Source organism: Meriones unguiculatus, chromosome 21 (assembly GCF_030254825.1).
Source record: "Meriones unguiculatus strain TT.TT164.6M chromosome 21, Bangor_MerUng_6.1, whole genome shotgun sequence".
Classification (NCBI taxonomy): domain Eukaryota; kingdom Metazoa; phylum Chordata; class Mammalia; order Rodentia; family Muridae; genus Meriones; species Meriones unguiculatus.
Genome location: NC_083368.1, coordinates 18,888,901 through 18,916,197, shown reverse-complemented (window position 1 = coordinate 18,916,197; position 27,297 = coordinate 18,888,901). Strand labels below are relative to the sequence as shown.

Here is a 27,297-nt window from a genome sequence, read left to right as displayed (position 1 = left end):
TAAGAAACACAAGAAGACGAAGCATGTTGAGCAAACACCTATAATCCTTACAATTAAAGTCCAAAACAAAGCAATATTTAAAACACCCTCGTAGCATACAGAGAGCTGCCATGTTTTCTAAGTAGTTGTATGCAGTGTATCTTGGAGAAACACTAAGGAAATGATTAATATTTGAAAGATGCATTTCATGTATTAAAAAAAACCCTTTTATTTTAAAATTTGGAAGCATCTGGTCAAAGAAAAGGTTTTCATTTTGAGATATTTCAAATGAAAACCAAGCGTGGTCATACAAATGAGTTAAAAAAAAACAAATTCTTAGATTGCACGATGGCATTTATTTCAAGCTTTCAAAAGAAACATCAGAGAAGAACTTCTATCTGTCAGGTGACTTACACGCAATGAAATAATTCATTACCACAGTGACACTCTTTTTCTTATTAGACCAAGTTCCCTTGGCAATTCTTAGCTATGTGGTTAGTAAGCTTATGAGTGGAACAAAAGACCAAAAAGAAAAAAGCATTCTCTACCCAAAGTTCTAATTTAACTACATTTTTTACAGAAGCAAAAGCAGACCTCACGCATTTTTATCATGGGTGGAACCAAAGTACACACATTAAGGAACCAAGTAGCTAATTAGATTAGTATAATAGCTTGTAATGCGAGGCAGAAACGCACATCCATTTAACAGAGGGTACGAGAGTCAGATGATAACTAACCATGCCAGGAAAGGGTTCAGTACCTGCTCGTTAGTAGAAAGACAGCAGAAAGCCCTCTTTCGATGAGGTGGCCAGAAGACCTCAGGCAGAGTACCCTGACAAAAGTTCTCTGTGCAAAGGGAAAGTGTGGACTCCTTCTGGGGGGGGGGGGTACCACTTTGGGCTGTGTCGGACTTTTTTTCTGTAAGAGATCTAGCAGTACTTTCCCGAACTGCGCAGAGCAGGTGCCTGTTTCCAAGACCAGTCTACATCACCCTAGCTTAAATAATGACAAGTTTTGCCTGTCTGGGGAAGAAGGAGAGTTTCCGGGTTGAGATGTTATTAAATAATTTTCAGCCCTGTTATTTTTGTTGTTGATGTTTTCGTATTGTAAGGAAAAAATTCTTAAAAGGAGATAAGCAAGCTGTACCCTGTGGTACAGGCTTCTCTAATCCTAGACACCTGAGAGACAGTGGAGGCAAGGGGCAAAGGGCAGAGGACAGAGGACAGAGGTAGAAGCACCATAAGTTTGAGACCTATACGAACTGGATGATGAGTTCAAACTGGGCAACTTGTTAAAAAGTTGTAACCCTACCCCAAATAGTAAAAAGAGAGCTGACAATGTAGCTTAGTGGGAGAATACTTGCCAAGCAAAGGGTCCTGGGTTAATGCCTACATAAAAGAGGAAGCTATTTTAAGCCTTTGTGGTTCCTCTTCTAGTGACCTCACGCTTGTCCAACACAGGATTCTTTTTTGTATCAGGAAGTTATAGTTAAAAATTAAAAAAAAAATCTGTAAGCTGAATTTGCAATTTATTTCTACATATTAGAGATCCCAGGGATCCAGGTGAGGGCCTAATGGCAGTTTCTGCACTGGTTCTTCACCATCTCTCATCAGGCAAGTTCCTGGTTGCTATCTCCATTCACCAGGTTACAGTGGCCAAAACTGCCTCTTTGTAACTTCTGACCCATGGCCCTCTGACTTCCTGCCATCTACTTGTTACTTGGCGATAACAACATCAAGAGCTATGTGTCTAAACTAAAGTTACCTTCAGCCAGTCCTGTGAGCCTGTTACTCCTCCTATATTTCTTGTTTCAGCAAATAACAGCCTTGTCAATCTAGCTGCCCAAACCTGTCCTTCCTTTACCTTCCTCTTCTTTATCAGTTCCCCAGACTCCTCCATTCCCTGGTTACTAAATCTGAAATATGTCCCTGTCTCCATCCTCTCTCCCCTAATCCTGCCTAATAAGGTCTCCCATTGAGCCATTTGTAAGCAGCGAGTTGGTCTTTGCCCACACTCCTTCATTCAGTGTTCTCTCTTAGAAGAGCAATGTGACTGGCTCCAATGTAGAGAACTTCAGTGCGTAGGATCTTCAGATAGAGTTCCAATCCTACAGCAGCTAGCGGATCTCCACACTCTTCTCACTTGCCATGACACCAGGATTACTCACAGGTCTCAGAATACATTGGGGAACTGTTTTGAACCCGCTTAGGAGGTTTCTGCTTTCTGCTTTCACCATCTAGACCAGTGTTTCTCAACCTTTCTACTTCTGTGACCCTTTAATACAGTTCCTCAGGCTGTGGTAACTCCCAAGCATAACATTATTCTGTTGCTACTTCAGAACTGTAATTTTGCTATTGTTATGGATCGTAATATACAGATCTAGACTATCTACCTTAGTTGAGGGCTGCTGTTATAGGGCATCATAGCCTGGATTTTAAATAGGAACACCTGTTTCTAACAGTTTTGAAAGTCAGAGTCCAAGATCAAAGCACTGGAAGACTTAGTATGGGATGATACAACCTCAGTCTTCCTACGTCTTCACATGCTGAGGGCCAGACAGTTCCCCTTCCTAAGAACACTAATCCCCATTCACAAGGGCTTCCTCCTCATGACTGAGTGACCTCACAAGGGCTCCGATTTCTAGCCCCATAGGTTAGTCTTGCAACACACAAATGTGTGGTATAAGACACAAACATTCAATTCAAACCTCTTTGTATGAGAGCTCCAATTCTTGGAATGCTATTCCTCCTCCTTCTTGGCCACTTTCCAACCACCCTTCAGTATCTGCTTGCATTCCCTGTTTTCTGGATAACCTTCCTAATTCCCAAGGCCTGGATTTGGTGCTGTCTCAAAACTCTACGCTTTCCCGGAAAATGACAAGTAGGCGGTTCTGTATTTGCACAGCTATGCGCCTACCTGCTTCCCCTAGGTTGATAGCCACAAAAAGGGGAAGAAATGCTATTTGCCTTTTCATGATTATGTTCTCAGGGTTCAGCCCAGTCTGAGTTCCCAAGCAGCTGTTAAATGAATAGATAAACAAATGCTTTTAAAAAGTGATATCACGCCCTTAAATGGTGAGCTATGAGATACAAGAGTGTCAGCGCTCAAAGAGTTGTCTCGGAAAAAGAGTTGTCTCGAAATAACGGGTTCAGTGAGCCTTGGGTTTCAACAGGGAGAAGGAATGAAAGTGCTCAAACCTTAACCGTTGCTCCAGGGAAAAAGAGCCAGTTGCCTGTGTCCACCGGGTCGAGATTGTCCTCCAGAACGACTTGTCTGTGGGCTGCATTGATGACCAGGATGTTATCCAATGCCCAGCAGGCTTCATACACCTCACCTACACGCAGACTGTCCTGCTTCCACCGGAACTGCACATTCTCCCCTTTGGCTTCTTCGGGAAGGTAGAGGATGTGGATGATTGTGCTGACGTTGGAAGGGGCTCTGGAACAAGCAGTGAGAAGGGAGGTCAAGTACACAGCTAAGACCAAAGCCTCGCCGTGAGCACACAGTGTTCGTCATAGAGGGAATGCAAGCCCAGGGTCCAACCGTCAGCGTCTGCTGCTCGTTACAGCAGGCACTAAGTGTGCTCAAAGGAGACGGGAGAAGAACGACGGGAGGGAGAGTGACACAAGCCGCTAGGGTAATACAAAAAGAGTGAAGCTGTATGTAGAGGAAGAGTTCTAAAACATGGTAAATGCTCCCTTAGGATCATTCTTTTGATGAGAAAAAACACAGAAATTAATGTTGATTCCTACTTTGAAATTATGCAGCAATTGGAGGTCATTTTAACATGTTTAAGATACACACACACACACATATACTTATATGTGATGTGTTCAAGTATATATACTTATATATATGTATATATGACAGATAGTCTTTATATACTAGTTATTCTATTTTTAGTCATCAGCTATGTTTTTACATCTGATGACTGAATGAAATGTGAGATTTGCCATGGGATTAAATGTATTCCTTTATCATTATTTACAATTGTACACAGATCAGTCTTTTAAAAAGTGACAATTTAATAAGCTTTTCATATTACATGTCTTAGAATCTAGCTCTTTTTGCTATATAATAAAGGTTTTATCAGTCATTTTATTCTACCAAAGGAGAAATCTGCTGTTGTAAAAATGATCGTTTTTAGCTGAGATTAAAAATGGTGCTAAAATGCAAACTAGTGGTAGGCTGGACTATAAATCAGCTGTGGAAGGGCTGGAGAAAAAGCCATATTTTTCCCTCACCAGTGAAGCACATATATATCTTCAGAGCTGCCAGTGGGGTTATAGATTGTGTATCTCACCTTTGGGGGCAATCAATTTCCTTCTCTTTTTACAATATTTTGTGCAGAGTATTTTCTTTTAGCTTCAGAAAGAATTTAAACTGAATTGAATTTAAACTAAATTGAAACTTTGGTTTCAGCTAGTCGTTAGAAGAAAAACTTTCATGCTGATCACCAATGGTATGGGGAATTTGCATTTCTGAATACGGTGGTTTGGTATGCAGCCTAAAATTGAAAGTGCCACTTCACGAAAAAAAAAATGTACTCAGCTGAATGTGATACTCATATAGGCAATCAAATGTGTAGTTTTAAAACTTATCCCTTTAAAAGCACATTGTTCTTTTCCAGCAAGAAATACAGATTATAATTTACTTAGGTTAAGATAATATAGTAGAAGGACAGCTGTGGAGAGATAGGTAAATTTCTATATGTATGTTGGTTTGACTGCATTCATATTGGATACTTAGATGCATTTTCAAAACATCTAGCATCAGAAAGAAGAGAAAAAGCTGTCATTAAGCTGACGTAGCCTGATAGAGCATTGTGTGCGGGGACCACCAGTAAATGATATTTCATCCCGGTGTGGGGGACTAGTTTATTGAAATCCTGACTCAGAATTGCCCTTCTCAGTTTTGTTAGACTACAGCTTAGATGTGAGGGGTTTATTTTTTTAATGTACTTCTAGAAGCCTTGTAATTAGTTAGTATTAAGGATTATCAACCTAATATTTCTTCGGCTTCCCTGAACAGATCACTGTGTCTTTTTAATATAAAGAAAAGAGCTGATGGAAAACAAATGTCTCAAAACTAATAGGAAATGTTCAAGTTTAAAAATTTCCAATTTAAGAACTAGCCCAGTCACCACAATCACTGTAATATAAGTGTGGGGCTATGTCCCTCAGCACAGCGGACAACATGTCAGTCGCAAGTGTGGGGCATTGCTTTCCTTTGCATCTTATTTCCGTAATGAATCATCCACTTTGGATTTTAGCTCATGGTTTGAACTCTGCAGCAGGGGCAAACATGACTTGGGGTTTTCTAAGTTCATCAAATCTTTCCAACATTAGAGAGCACCCTAGTTCATTTTCTTATTGGAGAACCCTTAAAGTAAAGCAAGCACAGGATTTAAAGATGGGCCTGGGGGACATTAAAAGCTAAGTGACAGAGTTACAGATGAGATGCAAATGACCTAGCATCCATGAACCCATATCACCATGGACAGGAATGGATGTAGGCAGTCAGTTACTGGCCATATTCTCTGCATTGTATGCCAGGCCGGAGTCAGCTCACCTCCTGCCTGCCACAGCTGGTGATGTTATTTGGCAAAGATGCTCTCTCAAAAGGTATGATCTCAAATGTAATGCTGCCCCAAACAGTTTGGTATAAGGATATTGACAGGAAGTTATGAATAGGAAAATTACATTTCTAGCAACATCTCCCTCAGGCAGGCCAGGCCATAATATGTATACTCATGACCTAAGTTAATAAACAACGAAAGTATTTCTTTTTTGTTTGTTTGTTTTGAGACGGGGTTTCTCTGTGTAGCCTTGGCTGTGCTGGACTCACTTTGTAGACCATGTTGGCCTTGAACTCCCATAGTTCTGTTTGCCTCTACCTCCACAAGTGCTGGGATTAAAGGTATCCACCACTGTGCCCGGCTAACAACCGAAGTATTTTAAACATGACGAAAAAGGTCAGAGTGGAGTGAAGGCAAACAGAGAGACAGAAGTCTACTTACAGCAGACTTGAAGCAAATACTTTGAATGGTAACAAACCTGATTTTCTCGAGCTGAATCCATTCGGCAGTATTGTTCTTGGTGTACGACACAGTGACACTGGGGTCAGAATAACTAAATCGACACGATCCTGACCCTATAAATATGAATAACAACAAATTTCAAGGTTAAAAGACAGTGCAATTACAGACAATCTTTCCCTATAAGCATTTTCAACATTTTAAAAACATTTAAGTGTTTATTCCATTACTCCTACTATGCTAAAATTTCCTGCATTCTATTATTATAAACATGATTTAATAAATAATCTTAGGAGCTAGAACAAAGGTAAAAAGGATAAATCCCAATTTCTTTAGAGACATATGAACTACATATGAATTTGGTTAAAATCAACAGTTCTGTGGAAAGAAGTTCCTAAATTTGTAGACTGAATAATAATGCCATTATTGCTCTCAAAAGTTGGTATCAAATTACAATGATTAGTTTAAATGGCATATGAGTCACTGAGTTGGTGAACAAAGTCACCATTCCCTTTGTAGGTGTGCTATCTAAATGATTCAATAGTGTATGAGGAAATAAAATACTGTGAAAAGTTTCTCGTTCTAAATGCATAATGACTATTAGAGATGTGACAGCTAGATATTATTTTATTGCAGCCCTATATTTAAGACAGAGACATAATATCTCACTATGAATATTTGGAGGTTCCTTCTCATTATTATTTTCAGTATTGGAGTATGAATACCTAAGAAGTTTTAGACATGATGAAGAATTTGTGTTTCAGTTTCAATGAGTTCATATAATGAAGAATGTTCTGAGTGGAATTTCAAAGATCTCAGAAAACCCAAAACAGCCATGGAGCATTTGCTACAAGTTTACTGTACCTAATACATCAGGATTTTTTTATATTGCCATAAAAACAAATGAACCAAAAGGAAAAGAAACAGTGCAATTTGTGTTTAACTTTCACCCATCTGCTAGCAGAGCCTTCCGTTTCAGCAAATAGCATCTGTTGATGGTTCCACATTTGTAGTCGTCAGGGTGCCAAGCTTCCATCAGACTAATTTATTTCATTTCAGTGGTGTTTAGTACAAAACCAGTTAGTTTGCCATTGCCAAAGCTGGCAATGTGCTAAAGGGCCAAACAGCAGTTTTCTTAGATTTATTCTCACAGCTGAGATGTAGGTGGAAAAGGATGAAAGAAAGGGTTATCCAACAGAATGCCACCTGCTAACCTGCTCTACAGGAAACCCACCTTATGTCGCTGCAACTGTTGCTAAATTCTACCTTCATGAGCAGCTGATGAAAATAAGCATCAAACTGTGTGGCTGGAAATGGAAGCTGGAAGGATTAGTTGGACAAACTTTAACCCAAACAAGAATGAGGTCTGGTAGAGAATGGTATTTCAGGGGAAGTTCAGACTAGCTTGAAGAGTTAGAAGCTATTTGCAGGCTTCTTTTATGTCGTGCATGCCCGAGAGCTTAAAAGTCAATGAATAAGGTGAGTCCTTGAGAAGGTTAGAATAACAACCCAAAAGTTACATACTGAATGCAAAATCTTGCAAACTGTTTATAAATCAAGCGAAGAAAGAATGTTGACACACATCAAATAGATAGTTAAGACACCCTCATAACAATTATGGTTTCTATTGATTTTCTTAATGCGGCCATTTCAGTGTTGCGAGATTAAACTTATGGCATGCCTATGAAACAGAGACACTTGCCTCTTGCCTCACTTTTCCTCAGCTACTGGATCAAAAAGTTCTCTCACCTCTAAAATGAGTTGTCTAACCCACCTCCTCCTCGCCATTGTCAAGGGGCCATTGTGATTAGCTCATCATCTGCCTGCAGCCTCCCCTGGCCTCGCTTGTGCTAGCCTTCCTTCTGTGAGTGAGTGACTTTTCCTGTGCCCTCTTTTCTAAGACTTACTAATTCCCCGGTCCTTTCAGCACATCTTCAGCAGCATAAAGAGATCAAATAAGTACTCTCAAGAAAAGAACTGCACCACGGCAATCAGAAAGAGTTCCAACGGAGGGCTGGACACCTGGGAGACCATGGCTTGGGTTCAGGGGGCGCTGCCAGCTGGTGGAAGCCCCTTCTGGAGAGGTGTTCCTCTCTGGAGATCTACCTTACTCCGAGGCTATTCCCGGGTCACCCTTCCAAATGCACCCGTCCAGTGGAGGAATCATGCCCCATACCCAGAGTGAAGCTGTTACCTGGGAAAAAACTGTTCTGCACCTACCCCAGCCCCTTGTTCCATAGATTTCAGTCAGTACTGTGAGAGCTGTTCTCTCCCAGACTAAACAAGGTTACTTGAGCCTTGTGTGGGAGAGGGGAGGAGTTGCATTCTTGCATACTAATGCTACTTCCAACTTCCTGTTCCCAGATATGATTTGCAGACTTACTGCTTCTACAGGCTTTATCTGAAACAGGCCCCTCTTTATTTCCTCTCCTGTCAAAGGCATCTAACTGACAAGTCTGAAATGACAGTGCCAATGGGTCAAATACGAAATATCCTCACCCGCAGACCCATTTCCCTGGCATCAGACCACTTTCAATGCAACCGCCCACACTAGAAATAGCAACAGTGTGAGAACCTAAAGACCTGGTAATGGAAGGAGGGTCATGAAAACCGTGGTAATGTGGTCTAAGAGACAGTGCCGGGCTTAAAATGGGCCTAAATGTCAACAGCAAGGCAAGTGTCTATAATCTCTGTGCTCAGGAAGCAGAGGCAGGTGGGTCTCTTTGAGTCAGAGGACAGACAGCTGGATCAGTAGCAAGAGTTCCAGGAGAGCCAGGGCCACATACTGTGATCTTGTCTCAGATACAACAACATAAAAACTTCCAGCATTTTCTTTGGCTTTTGCCAGCCAGCCTATGAAAAAAGCCTGTCACTTTTATTTTTACACATGAGGACACAAAGCGATCAAGTTTAGAATTAATAAACAAAATCAGCGAACTTCACAGAACCCAAGAAATCTGGCCTCCACATAGTGCTGCAGAGAGATGATCACCATGCCCACTGCTTGAGGGAGCGCCATATATTTTATGTAAAGGGACTCCATTAGTCCTGTCTAGTTGTCAGTTCTTAATTTTAAATTGATAAGACGCTAAGTGACAAAGATAAACAGACACCAACTGTTGTTTACAGCATTATCGATCACTCCTAACTGTAGTGTATGACAGATATATTTTTACCAATACACTTCACCTCTGCTTCAGGACACATCTGCACTGCAGCCTAACAGAAGCCATCTCCTTTTGTGCTAAAGGTGCTGGGTACCACTTCAAATCTGTCTGGCAGGAAGCAGCCCTTCACTCTTTATTGAGATGACCTGAGCTGGACCACTGAATTGTGTTTTTGAACTTGTGCTATTTTAGAACCCTGAGCATCACGATCAAGTCACACACAAGAACACTGGGTTGTCTTGACAACTTCTCAGCATTTGAATTTAAAATCTGGTCCCCGGATCATAGTTGGTAACAGTGTAGGATATACGTTAAGACAAACAAAACATGCAGATGACAATGTCTTCTTTTTTTTTCCACACACAAGTCTACGTATTCCACATTGCCTTATGTATTCAGTTTTCTGCCTTTCTCTTGCTATAATGGGCTATTTTTTCCCTAACTGAAACTGCACCCTTCTCCTAATGTCTCTGTCTACCTCGCCCACCATGCCCACCCTCAGGTTTAGCGAGTACCACTCTATTCCCTAGTAGACCCAAACTGTTTTAATTCTTTACTTTCTCTACATTTACCCCCTTTGGTTCTATTACCAACTTTTTGGGCATTTATTAAAATCTATCCCATAATGACCCAGTGTTGGCAGTGATTCCTTGTTGTCAAGTGGACAGGCAAGATCTAGAATGACCTAGAGGGCAAACCTCTAGGTATATCTGTGGGGAAATGTCTAGTTCGGTTAAGTGATGGGGGAGGACCCACACTAAATGTGGGTGACACCATCCTGGGCTGAGAATGCTGACTGAGTAAAAGGGAGAAAATGAGTGAGCTGAGCACCAGCATCTGTGGCTCCTGAGCGTGGGTGCCCTGTAGCCACCTGCCTACAATCTTGCCTCACAATCTTGCCGCCATGCTCTCCCTGACACAATGGACTGTACTTCAGAGTATAAGACAACCTAGATACTTCCTTGACTTGCTTTTCTCAAGTATTATTTTTACTGCAATGAGAAAAGTAACCTGCATATCTAGGTTTATCTGTCCCAAGAGGTTCCTACTTAGAGATCCAAGGGCTACTAGCCATCTCCAGTGGATGTCGAATATTAGTAAATCAAAATCAGAAGCACTGGTTCCCTGCTTTGTAGGGTGAAACTCTCTCAGATAAATCGTCTACAAGTCTCTCTGAGGAGGGGTTAGGAGAGCGGATAGTTGAGCCAGGTCGTCAAAGCTTCTAATCTGTACTTTCCCTTCTCTAAGCTGTGTGACCTCAGGCAAGAAAGTTGCTCTTTCTATGCCTCGGTTTCCATTCTTGAACAATGGGAAAATAACGGCAACCTACTCCACAGAACCGCTGTGAAGGCTGAGGAGGTAACTCACAAACACTCAGAAAGCAGTTTCTCAGTCTACACTGACTTCTTAACCTATTAGTCAATATTTTAGAACTCCATTTTAAAAAATAATTGATCCTAGAAAAAAAGAACTATTTGATCATATTTGTTTCTGAGATAAAGTGTTTAATCACTTCTTAACAAAAACTCATAGTACATTTCTCCCTACAGTTTCCGTCTCTGGCTTGTACAGTTTTCTGTGCTTGTGTGGACTACTCTAACAGGGCACATTGATCCCTTGCTTGTTATTTGTTAGGCTAATAGATCTTTGCTTTGTGATGACTGTGAAGCCTACAAAGAACAAATTTTGAGTGTAACAAGTTATTTTGAAATGATGGCAATTTAACATCATCAAGATAATAGAAATGGGTTAAGGCTCAGTGGTAGAGTGTTTGCCTAGTACCCGCGAGGCCCTGGTTCCAATCACCAGTACTGACCAAAACAACAATCAAAGAACAGAAATGAACAGAGGAAGAAAAAAAATGCTAACTATAGCACAGATTGAGGCCATGTGTCTTCTCCTAACTCAAGTTGCTCCAGAGGCTCCATCTACAGGCACGCCTGGGAGTGAGGATGTCTGGACTCTGCTCAGCATTAAATCTCATCAGCCAAGCACTGTGTTCCAGGGCCAAGTCTTCTGCTTCCCATCCTGTCCTACTCCCAGGGACTCATCCTGCAGCACTCCATGCTGTCCATGGTGCTGGTGAAGGTACACCCTTGGTCTCAGAACCAGACATGGCTAGTCACTCCTGGGTCTCACAGCTAGGGATTTGCACCAACTCACAGGTGCACTAAAGCCGATATCACAGCTGGAGATGATGGGATCTGTCACACAATATTGGGTGACGTTCAATCAGTTCTAGATCTCTATCAGGGAGGACTTGCATGGCCATAGCTTGCTTCCCAATGGTGGAAACAGTTGTTTGGCTTGTTCTAAGTTGGGCTACACCTTCATCTTGAAGCTTCAGTGGTCTGCACTACTTAGGGAAGGGTGGGTATGCCTAGGCATACGCTGTGACTGGAAATGTCATAAGAGCTTGGCTTGTTCCCCTGGAATCTAGGACTCTGCCCAATCCAATTCCTTTAAGGCTCTGTCTGCGAGTTTTGTCTGAGCCTGGATCTTCAGGTCTGGTACTGGAAATATACCCCATGCTAGCCAACATGTCCTTCCCACCAATGGGAAGAGTCTTGCTTCCCCATGTACCAGTCCACCTGAGACCAGAAGTGGGGTGGTGGGATTCTCAACCCTTTATCAGTGAATTTCCCACCAAGTCCAACCACCTAGCACAAGATGGCAGACATGAATTTTTCCCAGCACTGGGCTTCTCCAAAGTGGACCTAGTTCTAGGTTTTACCCTAAGGCTTAGACTTCATCTTCATTCCCTTCCCTCACAGAGCAGACATGCATCATTCTAGGCTGGGCTACTTACAGCTTTAGAGGTGCACGTTGCAAAGACTATTTTCTTCCTAGTTCCTGCAATAATATTGTTTTGTTACACTAAAGTAGACACTGTGGTCTCTTATACTTCCTCAGCTTTTGTAGATATAGTTTGGTGCATAAATAGATTCAGCTTGTTGCTGAAAATTGTGGCTGAAAATTCAGCTTGTTGCCCAATAGGGTAAAAATTGCTATATTCTATAAAAAGGAAGCAACATACCAAAATTTTCTAACTCAGATAACTTGTGTGGATGTGGGTGTATGTGTGCACACACAGAACAATCATTGTATGCAGACCCAGAGGATAACCTGAGCTGTCAGCCTCAGGAACTGTCTATCTTGGTTCTTTTGACTTGGTCTTTCACCGACCTGGAGCTGACCACATAGGCTAGGCTGAATAGCCAGTGAGTCCCAGAGATCTAGCTGCTTCCACTTCCCCAGGGTTCGAATTGCAAGTACAAGTGCACCACCACGTCTGCTTCATGTTTTTTTGTTTTGTTTTTGCCACGAGTCCTTAGGAATCAAACTAAGGTCCCCATTCTTGTAAGGGAGGTAGCTTTATCAACAGAGCCATCTCCCCAGCTTCCAGCTTAGAACATTTTAATTGCATGAAAAGTGAGCCGAACAAGGACAACAGCAATAGACACGCTAACATGGATGGGGGAAAGCCCTTGATGCCCCACTCTACACAAAGAGCTATAGGCAACCAGGGAATGCTGAGAGCAAGACAAATAACCTCCATGGGGAAAAGCACACCTATTGTGTATCCAATACCAAATGCTCAGCCTTAAGAACATATATATATATATATATATATATATAGGTACCTTATACAGACTGAGCAGGTCGTATGAGAATACCTATACCCCCCCCACCACACATAGCAACAATTAATGGAAAAATAGGTCATGAATTTGAAAGAGAGCAGTGAGGGTTTGGAGGCAGGAAAGGGAAGGACGGAAACGATATAATTATATTATCAAAACTGAAAGAAGTAACTTTAAAAAGATGTTAGTTAACCCAGTATGACATTGTCATCAAAATTAAATGTCAGATTTCAGGTTAACTGCATGTGTGTCCTAATGAATGAATTCTAACGGTGACTTGAAAATCTACCACTAAGGTATAACCCAACCCATATCAATGTAATTACATATATATAATAGCATCATATATATAATAGTAAACTTGGTCTGAATCGCTTTACTCAGTTGTAACTAAATTTAATTATGAACCCTTGGTCCTGGTCCTATGTAAATAGTACTGTTATTATTATAATTTAGAAGAAGCAGACAAGTAATTTTCTGCCTTTCTACCTTCATTAATGGAAGACAGGCCACAAAAATGAGCAATCACTTACTCAATGAGTCAACAAACTACGAAAAGTAAGCATTAGTGTCAGGGCTACATGTGAACTCAGGATCCTATACTCTTACTCAGTCTTATTTCCCTGGACTTCGCCCATCATCCAGGAGAAACAGATCCCAGACCAGCCCTTCTCCCCTAGGAGGTAAAGCGATCATTTTTGCCACATTTACACAGGTTCTGTGGCAGTAAGAGATCTGTTTGTGTGGCTTTGACACTGGCCATTCCTTCTGGGCTCACTCACACACCTCAGGTCCCTGCTGAAAGGTCACACTCTCAGTCGCCTTTACCTTGTCACTTTTAATAGGATTCCCCCTTACTCACTCACCCCAGATTTAATTTCCTTATTGCGTTGCTACATACTGGCAGTCATTTATTTGACAGTGTCCTCTTCCTCCAGAGCATCAGCTCTCCCAGAGCGAAGATCTTATTTCTCAGATCCTGTCCCCTGCTCTCATTGAAGAGCTGAGTGAACATTAATCAAATGAGTCAGTTATTTTCCAGACTTAACTCTGGAAAGGTTTCTGGAAATATACTAGTGGCTCTTGTGCAGCTTCGCTCTCTGCTGGACAGGGAATTGAGATGCGTGGCCTCTGTCCATCAGTATGGAGGAGCCAGAGGCATCACACAGCTGTCTTTTGAACTTGTACCAAGGCCAATGTGGCATCTCTGCTCTTGTTTTGACATTGGCCTTTGGTGACATAAATCAACAACTGGTAAAATATACATCAACAACTGGTAAAGATACAGCAAAGAGTTCCACATTTCTTGCGTAGGTAACCTTAACCAAGACAGTCAACATAACAGCCATGTTCCCCTACAAAATGCATTCCTGGCTAGCTTGTGGCTCTTTCCTTATACCCAGTTCTAAGACATTACAACACAGTGGCAAAACAGTTAAGCAACCATGACCATGAAGACACTTTTTAATTTAATTTAATTTTTTATTACTAGTTATATTTTTGTTAACTCTGTATCCCAACTGTATTCCGTTCCCTCATTCCCTCCTAAACCCTCCCTCCCTCCCCCATCTCCTCCCTGCCTTTTTCCAGGTCCACTGATTGGGGAGGATCTCCTCCCCTTTCATCTGACCCTGTTTTATCAGGTATCTTCAGGACTGGCTACAAAGGAGTTTTTTTTTTTTTTTTTTTTAAACAAAGAGTTACCAGGGGCATCTTTTGAGAGGGGGGGTGGTGAGTTCATTTGGCATGGATATCCCCTCCTTGTGTTTCTCTCCTATTTATATTAACACCAAAATTTGTGTGTCAACCTATATGCACAACAAAGTCTTATGATGCAAAACAGTTTGAATGTAACCGAAGACATTTCAAAAGCTATATCAATGTGATTCCCTTATTAGTAACCAGAACACAAAATGCAGCAGTAAATGGAAATCTCCATGGCCCTGTAGAAGACTATGATAGAGGCAAAAGCAAAAGAATAGAAAGAAGTGTGCTAACGATGCAATGGGAAAAGCAGAGCAACTAGGAGGAGACTGTAACAAAGAGAAGAGAAACAGTTTCTCAGGATGTAAATACAGAGTTAATGCAACATATATAAATATAGTACTCAATTTTAACATTTTTAGTACGGACAGAAATAGATTTACTAAGCTGACTTGAATGTATTGGTACCTTCCAGGGCCCTGTTGGGAGTTCTAGCAACGTGTTGAATGATAGTGTTTGCAAATATTTTCTGTCTTCACTCTTCTCCCTCATCTGCCCTTCATGGCAGCCAGTGATGATGGCAGCCATGGTTGCATTAGGAACTTAAGTAAGGGAAAGCTGATCTGAGATATACTTATTGTGGCTTGCACTGACATGTTTCTGTAGTTTTCATCTATTTTAGAATATAGTTATTCCCAGTATGGAAAGCTCCACCAGGAACTCCCACAGCCCCACTGCTCTGACGCACACAGCACCATGACTCAAAGACAATGATGACACATTGGTTAATGAATGACGTCAACTCAAGTATTAATTTAAGATTAGTCACTGCACTGAGAAAGTTAAAAATGTCCTGATATCTAAATGAGATTTTTCCTGTTTAATAATCATCCCCCACACCTAAATGACATTATTAATAGGGAGTAGGGATGGAAAAATATTAAACATAAAAAGCTAGAGACAGAATTACCTCTGTGCTCTTGATAGAAAAACATTACAAAACTGTTTGTTATATAATGAAATATCCTAAGAGCTTGCAGCCAGTACATGAGGATAAACATTATGGGGTCACCCAAAAAATCAACAGAGAGGTTTGTTTCTTGATTCTGTAATGTCTGCAGAACTGTCAGTTGCCAAAAATATAATAGTGGTTACAATTTTTCATCCTAAACAAATATCATACTTGTACCTGGTTTTAATTCTATGGTTTTACTTCTCTTTTTTTTTCTTAGAGAAAAATGTCTCACTATGTAGCTCTGGTTGTCCTGGAACTAATATGTAGACCAAACTGGCCTCAAACTCAACAAGGTCCACCTGCTTCGGCCTCCCAAGTGCTGGGATTAAAGGTCTGCAGCACTATGCCTGGCTGTATAAACATGTCAAAACATGGCAAATACATGTAATTCTATTTGCCAATTTAAAATAAATAAGCTTATAACAATATTTTGAAGAACAAGAAAGAACTTAGCATTTCTAAGATTCTTTTCTCTATTACTGAATTAAAATATTGTGTCAAGGAAATGGGTTGGTAGTAAGGAAATTACTTTTAAGCAACTGTGTGCTTACATAAGAAATATTCAGTTTTGGGGTTGAACCTGAATAAAATCTCCTGAGCCCCAGATGGTCAGTATAAGCTGGAGAGGACCAGGACCTGCTCTCTGGAGTGCTTCTGGGCTACACTGACCACTGGAGGCTCCACGGAGCTGTTACAGAGTTGGTATTCCCAGGGATACACTACCACATGAAAAAATAGCAGCTGTAACTGTGAGTCAAACAGGGCCCATCTGTGGCACAACACAGACCTGCTCGCCACGTTGCTCACTCACCTTCCTGCACACACGTGGAGAAGCCTTTAAATACCCCCTGGAAGCAGGAACTTCTCAAAATTCAGTAATGCTCATTTCTTCTTATCAGTATTGGTAACTGACATAAAATTAACAACTTTATAGCTTTTGGCATAACATCATGCCCATCTGAAAACAAAAATATAGGTAATCTCTAATGAATCCTGATGAGTTACCCCTTCCTTGGGAAGATAGATATATAGGCTCTTAATTCCATGAGGCTTAGTGGATAATAGATTTCAAATCGTTTATTTGTTAAGTTTACGGATTGCAGCAGGGAAATATGGCACACATACCAAAGTTGTGGCAATATTTTCTAATCAAATACATTCATATTTCTTCAGCGAACTGTGTACACATTCACTTAAGTAGTAGAGATAAAGGCTATAAAAGCTTTAAGACATTCAAGTCAAGTCTTGTTGGTGAGTGAATTCAGATCATGGCAGGTTTGTAACCACATATATTAAAAAGCAAACCTGGCTTGTATATATATGAAATTGTAGACTGGGGATTGTGAGTTTGTATCTCCGGCAGCTCCTTCTATTTCTTTTCCCTTTTATAGTAACAAGATAAATCAATTGGCATTTCATCTCTCAAGGCCTGGGTATGTTTTTTTGTTTCTTGTGAAAACATGGTTATGCCCTTTCCCACTAATCCCAGGACTTTCTAGAGTAAATCAGAGCAGAACACAGTAGAAGGAGCTATTGTCCTCTTGGGGAATGGTGGTGGTTGCTGAGAGCTGCCTCCCCAGCCTCTGACCACCAAAGTTCTACCTTGAAAACAATCTGCCTTTTAAAATGCAGCACAGAGCCACAGAACTGGGAGGGGACGGATCTCATGGGATTGATAGATGGGGAAGCACGCTGGCAGAAATCATGCCACTAGATAACACAGTGGGGCCATAAATACTGCAGGCTCCAGAAGGGTCTGGACAGGGCCCTTTGGAGGACTCCCGTGGCACAAATGTTACTGCTGTCATCACTCAACCTCTGAGATGAACAGTCTCTAGGTGCTGCATGTAAATAACAGCATTTGATATAAAAACATCAGAAAGTTATGAAGTGCATGCAATCTGGCTGCTTAAGGCTCTTTGCTATGATTGAAGCAAATCTTAGCGGGACCAACATGCCCCTTCATCTTTCACGATGGGTAAATGGAGGATAGGTCCATTAACTCAAGATTGGAGAGAAAAAGATGAATGGGCAACTTGGAGGAAAGCTTTTAAAAGGCTGGACAGTGTCACCCCCAGGAGTTTACCTAAGACTCTAAGCTGCAGCAATCAAGGAATAGACTTGCCTCATTCAAAACTGAAATTGGAATATGTGATGGTCAATATGAACCTATTGGTACAATAATTATCCTGGTAATTATATTTTATGCTTTTTTATTTTAGCTATGAGTGATTTTTTTTTAAGATTCACTTGGGGGGGGGGAAGTACCATTGTGGTACCCCCAAGGCGTCAAAGAAAATACTAAGGGCTTATTTGCTACCTTGTGATTTTTTTTCTTTACAATAATTCTTTCTTAGTTTTTATGTTATCCTATTTCTCTCCTAGTATTCAAAACCTACATTATTATAAAATTTACATAATTCATAAATTGTATAAATTATAGTTAGATTTTCTCTGGTAGCAATCTAGCTTATTTTCTAATACTGCTCAAAGTAAAATTATTAATATTAATATTAATATTATTATCTTACTGCATATCAGCAATCACAGAGTACCATGGAATAAATGCAGTGTTCTTGGCATGGGAGAAAATTTGCTTTTGTCTTAAGTATGTTACTTTACCAAATCTCGGATGTCAGAGTTGAGAATATGTGGCAGGGAATGGCTGCAGAAGGAAGACAGTCGCTGGCTGAGACAGCGCTCTACCTAGCTCACCGTAGGCACGCCCTTAGCTATAGATCACACCTCTGACGGGGCTCAAATGCAGGGCTGCTCCTGGATTTCATGAAAGTCAGCCTTGACCTCTCCTTGCTGTGCCTGCATGAAACGCTGGCAGCTTATGCCTTGCTGAAGTTTGGGGCTGGGGACGGGGAGGCAGCGTTTTGATTCAGGGGTAAAAGCTGGGCAGGGAAGAATGCTTACTCTATGAGATAATGTTTTGTGGCAGCCCAGGCAGGAAATGTCCTGGGGCTTCTGGGTCCCAAATGACATAGATGGGAATCATGGCTGAAAGGACCCCACAGATAATCACTTTAATTAAGAATTGTTCCATTCCACACAAAGGAAAATCCTGGAATTACTCTTGGACCTGTCAAGAACAAATGAATTCAATTTTGATAAGATAGGACAACCAAAGTTAATAAATTTGATAAATCATTATTTTATTAATAGAAGTTGTTAATTTAGAGAAATGAATATTTTCATAATATTTGGTCAGCATTGAGTTATCAATTAATAATTATTTTAGCATGGAAATCTAGAGTTTAATGTCTGCATTGCTATTTTGCCCACTAAAAATAGTCCTGGGGGAAACTTGACACATTTATAAGTATAATTATATTTATGATTTATGATTGAGGAAGCATTATAATATTGTAAAAAGGATTAGTATGCACAAAAAGATTTATTTTAAGTATTTATTCAACTAACATTAAGGTTTAGGAGAAATGAAAGTAGACTATTCAAATTAATGATACCTCAAAAATATTCTCTAGGTATTAAAAACATGCTTCCTTTAAATCCCCCAATGTAAATACACCACATTTTAAGTGCAAGCGTTCTCCATTTTCTGCTTGATATCTGTTTATTTTTAAAAGGAGGATCCCATGGAGTGAAGCCTTCTGCTTGGGGTTGACTCTATCAATGAACAGGATCTGTGGACTCTGCACTGAAATGTGAGTGTTTGACCTCGTTCCTTCGTCACCTTCCTGGCTGAAGCCCCATCAGGGGACATCTTCCAGCTCACGGCAGATGGACAGTGACCACAGGATAGGAAATGAACAGCTGTCCTCCCCTTTTGTGCCTTTCTCTGTCCTATCCCTGTTTTCTTCATTGTCATTGCCCCACGGATTCTGGGAAAAGACACAATGATTCTCTTGCAATTTGTATATATATCAAATGCTGTGACTCCCCAGCCCCATCCCTTCCAAGTACCAATTCTTTTCCAGTTCCCTTCCATGCCCACAGAGAAGAGCTTTCACTGTGTTGAAGGAAACTCATAGACAAGAAACGTAAAATGTGTCAGGTTTGCCAAGATTTCCTGCCAGGCAGACCTCTTTTCCCTGGACCAATAAAATCAATGCTTCAGTGTTCATACGCCTGTTTTTGTTTTGTTTTATTTACTCCCCAGAAGCACCAAGCTCTACTTTGGGAGGTATCAAGTATGTGCCTTTCCTTACATACATTATCAACCTTGTTTGGTTCTGGCCTTGGTCTCAGTTCTCGGAATGGCCTGCAGGGCAGCATCCCTTAAGCTCCCCTGTGGTGTGACACTAAGGGATGCTTGCTCCTGTCAGTCTCCCCGTGGACCCCCCTTCCCTTCTGAACATTCTGCTAGGATGCAGTTTTCCTTTCTTCTGTTCTGAATCACTCAACCACCAGTGCTGTATACCTGTCCAACTTGCTTTCTTTTCACAAAGAAACTCTTCTGGTGCAAATTATTTGGTGATCAGCTTAAAAAAAAATTGTTAACATAACTATCCATATTTAAGGGGTATAGTTATATATGTGATCTTCTGATTCATACGTTCGTTTTGATAATTTTCCTTAAAATCTGGGGCATGACATAGGTTTTAATGTTCCCAAGTGATGACGGGTGCAGTACATCACATATAGCAAATTTCCCGAAGAGCTTCTTTCTGTGATGAATCAGTCCTCTATCAAATGCTCCTCATCAACCAGTAAGGGGCTGGAAACTGCTGGTTTACAGTAAGATCTGAATTGTCCACGGATTGCCTTCAGCCTCCTGCATTGCCACGGAGGTCAGGAATGGTATGATACTGAGCACAAATGTGCAGCACCACTAAGTCCCTTTCCTCAGCTATGAATTAAACTCAGTCTAGTTCCCACTTGCCTAGAGCCACAAAGGGATGTATCACCCAGTCTTTGGTGATTATCTAAGCAACAAAGGGTAAAAGCAGATGTACAGAAATGGCCAATGTGTAAGTAGAAGCAGAAGGAAGTTGATAGCACAAAAGAGGTTCAGAGGGCTTGAAGGTCCAGAGACATCAGGCTGGGGCAGCAGAGTTTTCTCCAGTCTTCATACTGGAGAAGTACTGTCTGTCAGACAACTTCTCATTCTATACCTGCTCATACAGACCCTCTATGAGGAAAACCCCTGATAAACATTAGCAGAATGTAGTTAAGAATGAATTTCTGATATTTATTATTTAAGGATCATTGGATGAATGACCAAGTGAATATTTCAGGAGAAAGGACATAATCTTTACTTTCCAACAGTGTACTTTAATTTATATGAAGTTCATCTTTTATTTAGTCACTGGTTTTAGTAATTAAAAATCAATCTCAAAAATTTCCCAGAAACTTATACTTAGTGTAATTTTACTATAGTATTTAAACAGATAAAAATATTCTCTTTTAAAATAGCACTTAATTTGGTGTGAAAAGGATTTCGTGTAAGTGTATTTCAAGAGGGACTATGTATGTTTTTAATTTAAAACTGTCTCTTAAGATATATATGCCTTACAGAGGCACAGGCCACTTCTTGTGATGAAAAAGCAGAATATCCTGGACCAAAATCAGCCCCACACAGTTATTAATTAAATTTAGATAATATAGAATTATTCTATATTTACAAATTTAGGTTTGTGTGTGTTAACCTAGATTCTTAGAGACATGAAAATCAATTCCTAAATGTAATTTTAATATACTTTATACTCAACCATTTTATAATAAAAACATGAATTGAATTTCATAAAACAATCATTAATTTTGCTATTAAAATTTTCTAAAATTCCACTTTTTATTTATGTTTGTTTTGAGCTCAGATCACCAGAGGTTTTATTGGTGGGACACAGACCTCCATGTTTCAGATGAGGGTTGACTATTCAATCACAACTTCTCCAAGGTCTTACTTAGCATTTCTTATAGAGGACAAGACTCTAATTTGAAATATAGCACATAATTTCAATAAGTTTGTGGAGGAAATGAGCAGTAATTTACATGGAGGAATGGAAGGCTCAACTTCTCCTCCTTCTCAATTACCTGCTCTAAAAGAACAGAGAAAATTTATCTACTGAATCAGGTTCTGAGTAATTAAGATGTTTATGAATTGGGCTCAAGGGAAAAATGAACAGCTTCTCTATGCCAGACAAACTATTATCTCTCACATAAGCGCCATTTTATTTCTTTATTTAATAAAAATATTAAATAAAAACACAGTTCTTTTCTTTTTCATAAATTCCCAATTTAGCTAAGAGTACCTCAAACTTTGGATTATTCCAGTGGTTAATTTTCAAAATACGTTTGTAGAAAGCAGGAGCTCTTGTTTATCTCAAAGACATTTTGGCATGTGTAGGCAATTTAGGCTCAAGAATTCTTTCATATCTTAATATCAAAATATAAAGCATATATGATCTAATGATACTCTCCACTGCTTTGACATGATTAATGCAAACAAAAAGCAATACAAAACACAAAGACTCACATCCCTCCACTATAAGAAACACAAACATACAAGCGACTTTCAATATAACACACACATACAAAGCCTCCCAATACAAATACACACGTAGACAACTCCCCAATATAAAAACACAATTAAGCTACAGACACACAACCATCTAATATAAACCAACAACAATAACAATAAAGCCCAGACATCTAGTATAAAGTCAAAATTTAAAAGGTAATTAATTTTATGAATTATCAGCAAACAATAGATTCTAAATGAGTTCAATTAACTCATTCTGTTGAGCATGTGAGTATATATTTCTGCTTATTTTTGCCAGTAGAAGCAAAGTGTGTTGGCAGTTCTCAGTTTTCTTCTGGATCATCTCCATTCATTGACATCCTTAGATCATTTCTCTGAAAACTACTTTTGTCATGAAAGTCTACATCACACCATTTTAGCGGTTATCTTGATGTCACTGGGATGTTACTTGTCACTCTGTTACTAAATCTCTATTTGTGAGTCCCTGACTTTGGAGGTTAGAAGGTCACAATGCTAAGTCGGATTTGGCTAAGTCACACCATCTGTTTTTTTGTTTGCTTGTTTACTTTTTAGGGAGGGGTAGGGAGCGTGCGTGCATGCGTGTGGACGTGCGTGTGTGAATGTGCGCACGGAAGGCTGAAGCTGATGCCGGGAGCCTTTGCTGTTTGCTTTGCACTACTTGTGCAGGCAGAGTCTCCTACTGGGCTGGGAGGAGGCCAATTCCTGCTAGTCTCAGTAGTCTAGCCTGGCAGTCATGGGGACCCCCTACTCTGCCCTCTGAGTGCTGGGAATCTGAGTGGCTGCCGTGCCCATTCAGATTTTTGAATCAGAGTTCTGGTCCTTACACTTAGATGGCAAATGTTTATCCATGAAGCCAACTACCTCCCCAGCCCACAGTATTTGCTCTTTATGATGTCTGTTAACCTTCAGTCCTCATTTGGCAAGTGACTTCTGCTCAGCCAAAGAAAAAGCTGGGTAAAATCGGTTGAGCATATTCTTTTTTTTTCTTCAGTATTTATATACAGCATTTATTTCATTACATTTATTAGCAACCCACTGAATAATAAAAGCAGAAAATACCCCATGTCTTAGCACATTCTAATTCTAAAATAAAAGAATGAAACTAAGCAGCTATGTTAATGTGTGCATGTCAGCATATTCTTAAGAGTGGCTCAATGCAAGTGTCTACCAAGAAAATGATAAGCTGAGTTTTAGCCCAAGTATAAAAATAGATTTTAAGAAGAACTCCATGAACTGGTTGGCCTGCTCTTTGATCACCTCCCCCTGAGGCGGGAGCAGCCTCACCAGGCCACAGAGGAGGACAATGCAGCCAGTCCTGATGAGACCTGATAGGTTAGGATCAGACAGAAGGGGAGGAGGACCTCCCCTATCAGTGGACTGGGAATGGGTGGAGAAGGGAGAGGGAGGGTGAGATTGGGAGGGGAGAAGGGAGGGAGCTACAGGGGGGATACAAAGTGAACAAACTGTAATTAATAAAAATTAAAAAATGGAAAAAATTGACAAAAAAAAGAACTCATTTCATTATTGTCCTCGTTTGGTTTCTGTTGTGATAAATACCATGGTCAGAAGTAATGTGGGAGGAAAGGGTTTCTATGGCTGGGTCACAGCATCAGTGAGAAAAGCATCACACCAAGGGATGCACTGTCTGCAAGCTCTCCTACATGAACCAGCAATCAAGAAAAAGTCCCACAGACACTCCACAGGCAAACAGTAATCAAGCAGTTTCCAAACTGAGCTTCCTTCAGATAAATAACCCTGGGCTGTGTCAAGTTGACAGTTGAAGCTAACAAGGACAATTATATTTCCATATTGTTTAAGAAGCCCCTTTGTAGACTTCTGTTAAAACTATGCCATTAAGAAATAATTGTTTTTATTGAGACGGGATTTGACTAAGTGGCATAGGCTGGCTTTGAACTTGCCATATGTGCCAGACTGTCCTGAACTCTCAATGTTTATACCATGGCCTCTCAAGTGCTAGAATTTTGCTGTTTTGAATATGTTTAATTAAGTGCCTAAAAATTCTCACTTAGCCCTCTATTAAATATTAAAATCTGCAGCCCACATGAACTAGCTCTGTAGATACACCCAATTTTACCTGACAGTGCTCACATCTGCCTGGGTTGTCCTGGTTTAGGAGGGCATCCTCCCAGCTCTCCCTGCTTGTGCTCAATCCGGCTCCTGTTCTGAAAGCCTTAAAAGCTTATTGGGAGACAGCATCCTCTCCAACGTGTGTTGCCACTTGAGTTTTGGTTGTTAGCTCTCAGGATTTTTCTAGTCAGGAAGCCCCCCCCAACTACTGCCTTTGTCAGGATTGATTGGGCCCTGACAACCTGAGACCTATTCACACCCGCTACTGTAGCAACCTGGCATTGTCAGCCACTATCACGTTTGTAACAAGCTGGGGCATTCTTGTTGCAAATGGATCCCTACTACGCCACTTGACTGCTATAAATCTATTTTCTCACTCTTTCTTTTACTATAACTAAACTTAGCGCAAGACAATGAGAAGCAAATGTCCAGTAAAACTCTGGTCAATGAGTGGCAAATACAAAGAACCACCAGTATTTCCCTTGGCAGCAAAATTCTGTCTGGGAAAACAGTTTCGAGCAATCTGTAAGATAATGGTTTGTAAGGGGGCATCAGCTCAAATTTCTCTTCCCATCCCAGAGGAAATCTAAAGGAAATGGGTAAATGCCCCTAAGGCTATAACCATAAATTCCACAAGTTGAATCTAATGAATCAAGTGAGGACTGACTGCAGCAAGTCGATGCTTAAGCACATAAATGGAAACAAGATCTTTCATTGGAAGAGAAAAATGAAAAGTTCTTAGGAAATTCCAGGCCACTTTTTAAAATGGCTTAGCTATTGATAGCATAATATTTTAGCTTACAAAACTGGGCTTTCAGAATGCTCTTAATGTTAAAAATCTTCTCTTTAAGAGTGTTTACATTTCTATTCATGTACATATATTTGTTTATATGCATGTAGACACAGGAATAATATACATATACCATATACATATGCATGTAATGTTTATCCATGTTACACATTTGAAGGAACTTCAAGACATGCCTTAGTAATATAATTTCTGAATATAGATCTCTGAAGTACTTGGGAATTATAATTATAATATACCTGGAAATGTTTACAAGGGCAATATGAAAATTGCTAATTATGACTATAATTCATCAATAAGGTTATAAATAATGATGAAATTCCTTAGAAATTACCTAGATATCACCCAAATGATTCTAGACAACGGATACTGAACATGCTACCTGACTTGCCAGGCAGAGGCACAGCAACTGACAGAGTGTAATCACCTAAATAGTATGGATTTATATAAAGAAATACAAATGCTGAGCTCACAGCACACGAATGGTTCTGAGTAACTTTTGAACTGAGTATAGATGAAAGAGTTACTGCACTGAAGGTACTATTTTGGCATTTCATTACTATGGACTTGTGAAGTCTGAAGTGAAGCCACACATTTATGACACACTTAGGATTTATGTGCATACTGTGATGTACCGCCATGTCATCCCTGTTAACAGAAGGATGGGTACCACTGCCTTCTACCTCATAAACATCCAGATAAATGAATGATCATGAGATGCAAAAACCATTTCTGGAAACTGTTCCGACTATAATGTTTATATTTACCCCACAGCATCATACACAATGTAGGTAATGGTTTATTATTATATTGTTTTGACCCTTTTCACAGCAGAAAACTTCTAGACTCAAAATGTAGCAAACAAATTTCTCAATTAAGTTTCTAAGGAATAAACTGTAGTTACTCTAACTAAATATATTGGTTGATTTCCAATGCTGCATGACTCATTTTTTTTTTTTTTTAATTTTAAAGCCACACTCAGAAAGATTTAAAAAGTTTACTTGGTAGGTTACAAACTCAAGTCTCTATTTCTCTCTTTCCCTTGACCCACTTCTCCTCAGTGCTGCTACTCTTCCATCATTTAATGTAGAATCCAGGATTCAAATCCATGCCCTAAATTTGGTGGTAAACGTGGGGAAGCTGAAGTTTGTGCTAAGTGCAATACTAGGTCTAATCAAAAGAATTCAGTCTGGTAGCTACTTGGTGTTCTGTCATATACTAACCCTTATCACATTCTCTAGCCAACCCCTAACTCTTCCTGCTTGATCCCTTTGCATTGGTTCTACTCAACTGATGCTATAATGGGTCTGACTGAAAAGGTAAGGAAATAGAGAATCTACAACAGATTTGTTATTCACAGAAATAGATGTTTTATCCTTCTTATACTAAAGAATAGTTAATGCTAGAGCTCTTTTCCCTTGAATAAAGTGAAAATCTAGAGGAATTATGTATTCTTTTGTGGTCCTTCACTGACTGACTACAATACTCGGAATTAATGTTTAGTTTTAACAAGAATACAGATAAACTAGAAACCATTATTCCTCCTTATTTTGACTTTTCAGTGGTTTAATAAATAGAACACATTAATTCTAGTTAAGATCCATGAAGGTACTTGTCAGACTACAATCTTAAAAATTTGTTTTTGTCAAACTGCAATCATAAAAAGAACTCTCTTTCATCCTGATTATGAAAGTTAGGACGGGCATGCTAACAGACTGAAACCAAAGCCATTTAAAAACTCACTCTTTCTCTTTTTACTAGCAACTTTTTAAAAATAAACATGCACTATTGGTTTGTCTGTAAAATGCCGCAGGCTGTATTGTTAATGCAAGACGCAATCCAAACTCTACCGTGCAGCTTCACATGCCTACAGAAGCTTAAACAGGGCTGGCCAATGAAAGAGTAACAAGTGCGTGACTAGAAAACCCACTTTGGTACAGCCAAAGACAGTGGGCTCTTTCTTTCTCTAGAATATTCTCTTCAGGTATGTGTAGAAGTTGCTTACTGATTTGTGTATACATATCCATATTTATGAAAAATTTAAAAAGAATCCATAGTAAAGCTGTACTGTTTCATTAAAGGGCATGTTGTTAGTGGGTGTTTTGAATAGGAATTTTTAGTGTTCATACAGAAACTCTTGGAAGAAATGTTTTCAGATGCAGTAACTTTTCCATTAGCGACATCAATATTAAACATTATTTATGTCAAACATAAAATCTTAGTTTCTTTCAGCTATTAGTAATTATCTCCCACTACCAGTCAGAGCTCATAAAATTGAACACATTTCTATCTTAAACTGAGCAAACATGTCTAGCGGGGTATTTCTGCCACAACAGAGCAGAAACCCAGTGTATTCAAAATCCATATGTAAATCATTTATAAA

General features: G+C 39.9%; 1 protein-coding gene across 5 annotated transcripts in view; it reads right to left on the bottom strand.

Annotated features, from left to right (window-relative positions):
- Reln (reelin) overlaps window positions 1-27,297 on the bottom strand; it is a 439,480-nt gene that overhangs the window by 189,962 nt on the left and 222,221 nt on the right. For all 5 annotated transcript variants that reach the window (XM_060373778.1, XM_060373779.1, XM_060373782.1 and 2 more), the window contains exons 9-10: window positions 6,036-6,132; window positions 3,177-3,417 (exon numbers count right to left, since the gene is read on the bottom strand). In XM_060373778.1, the coding sequence (XP_060229761.1) occupies window positions 3,177-3,417; window positions 6,036-6,132 (338 nt within the window). The remainder of the gene's footprint in view (window positions 1-3,176; window positions 3,418-6,035; window positions 6,133-27,297) is intronic.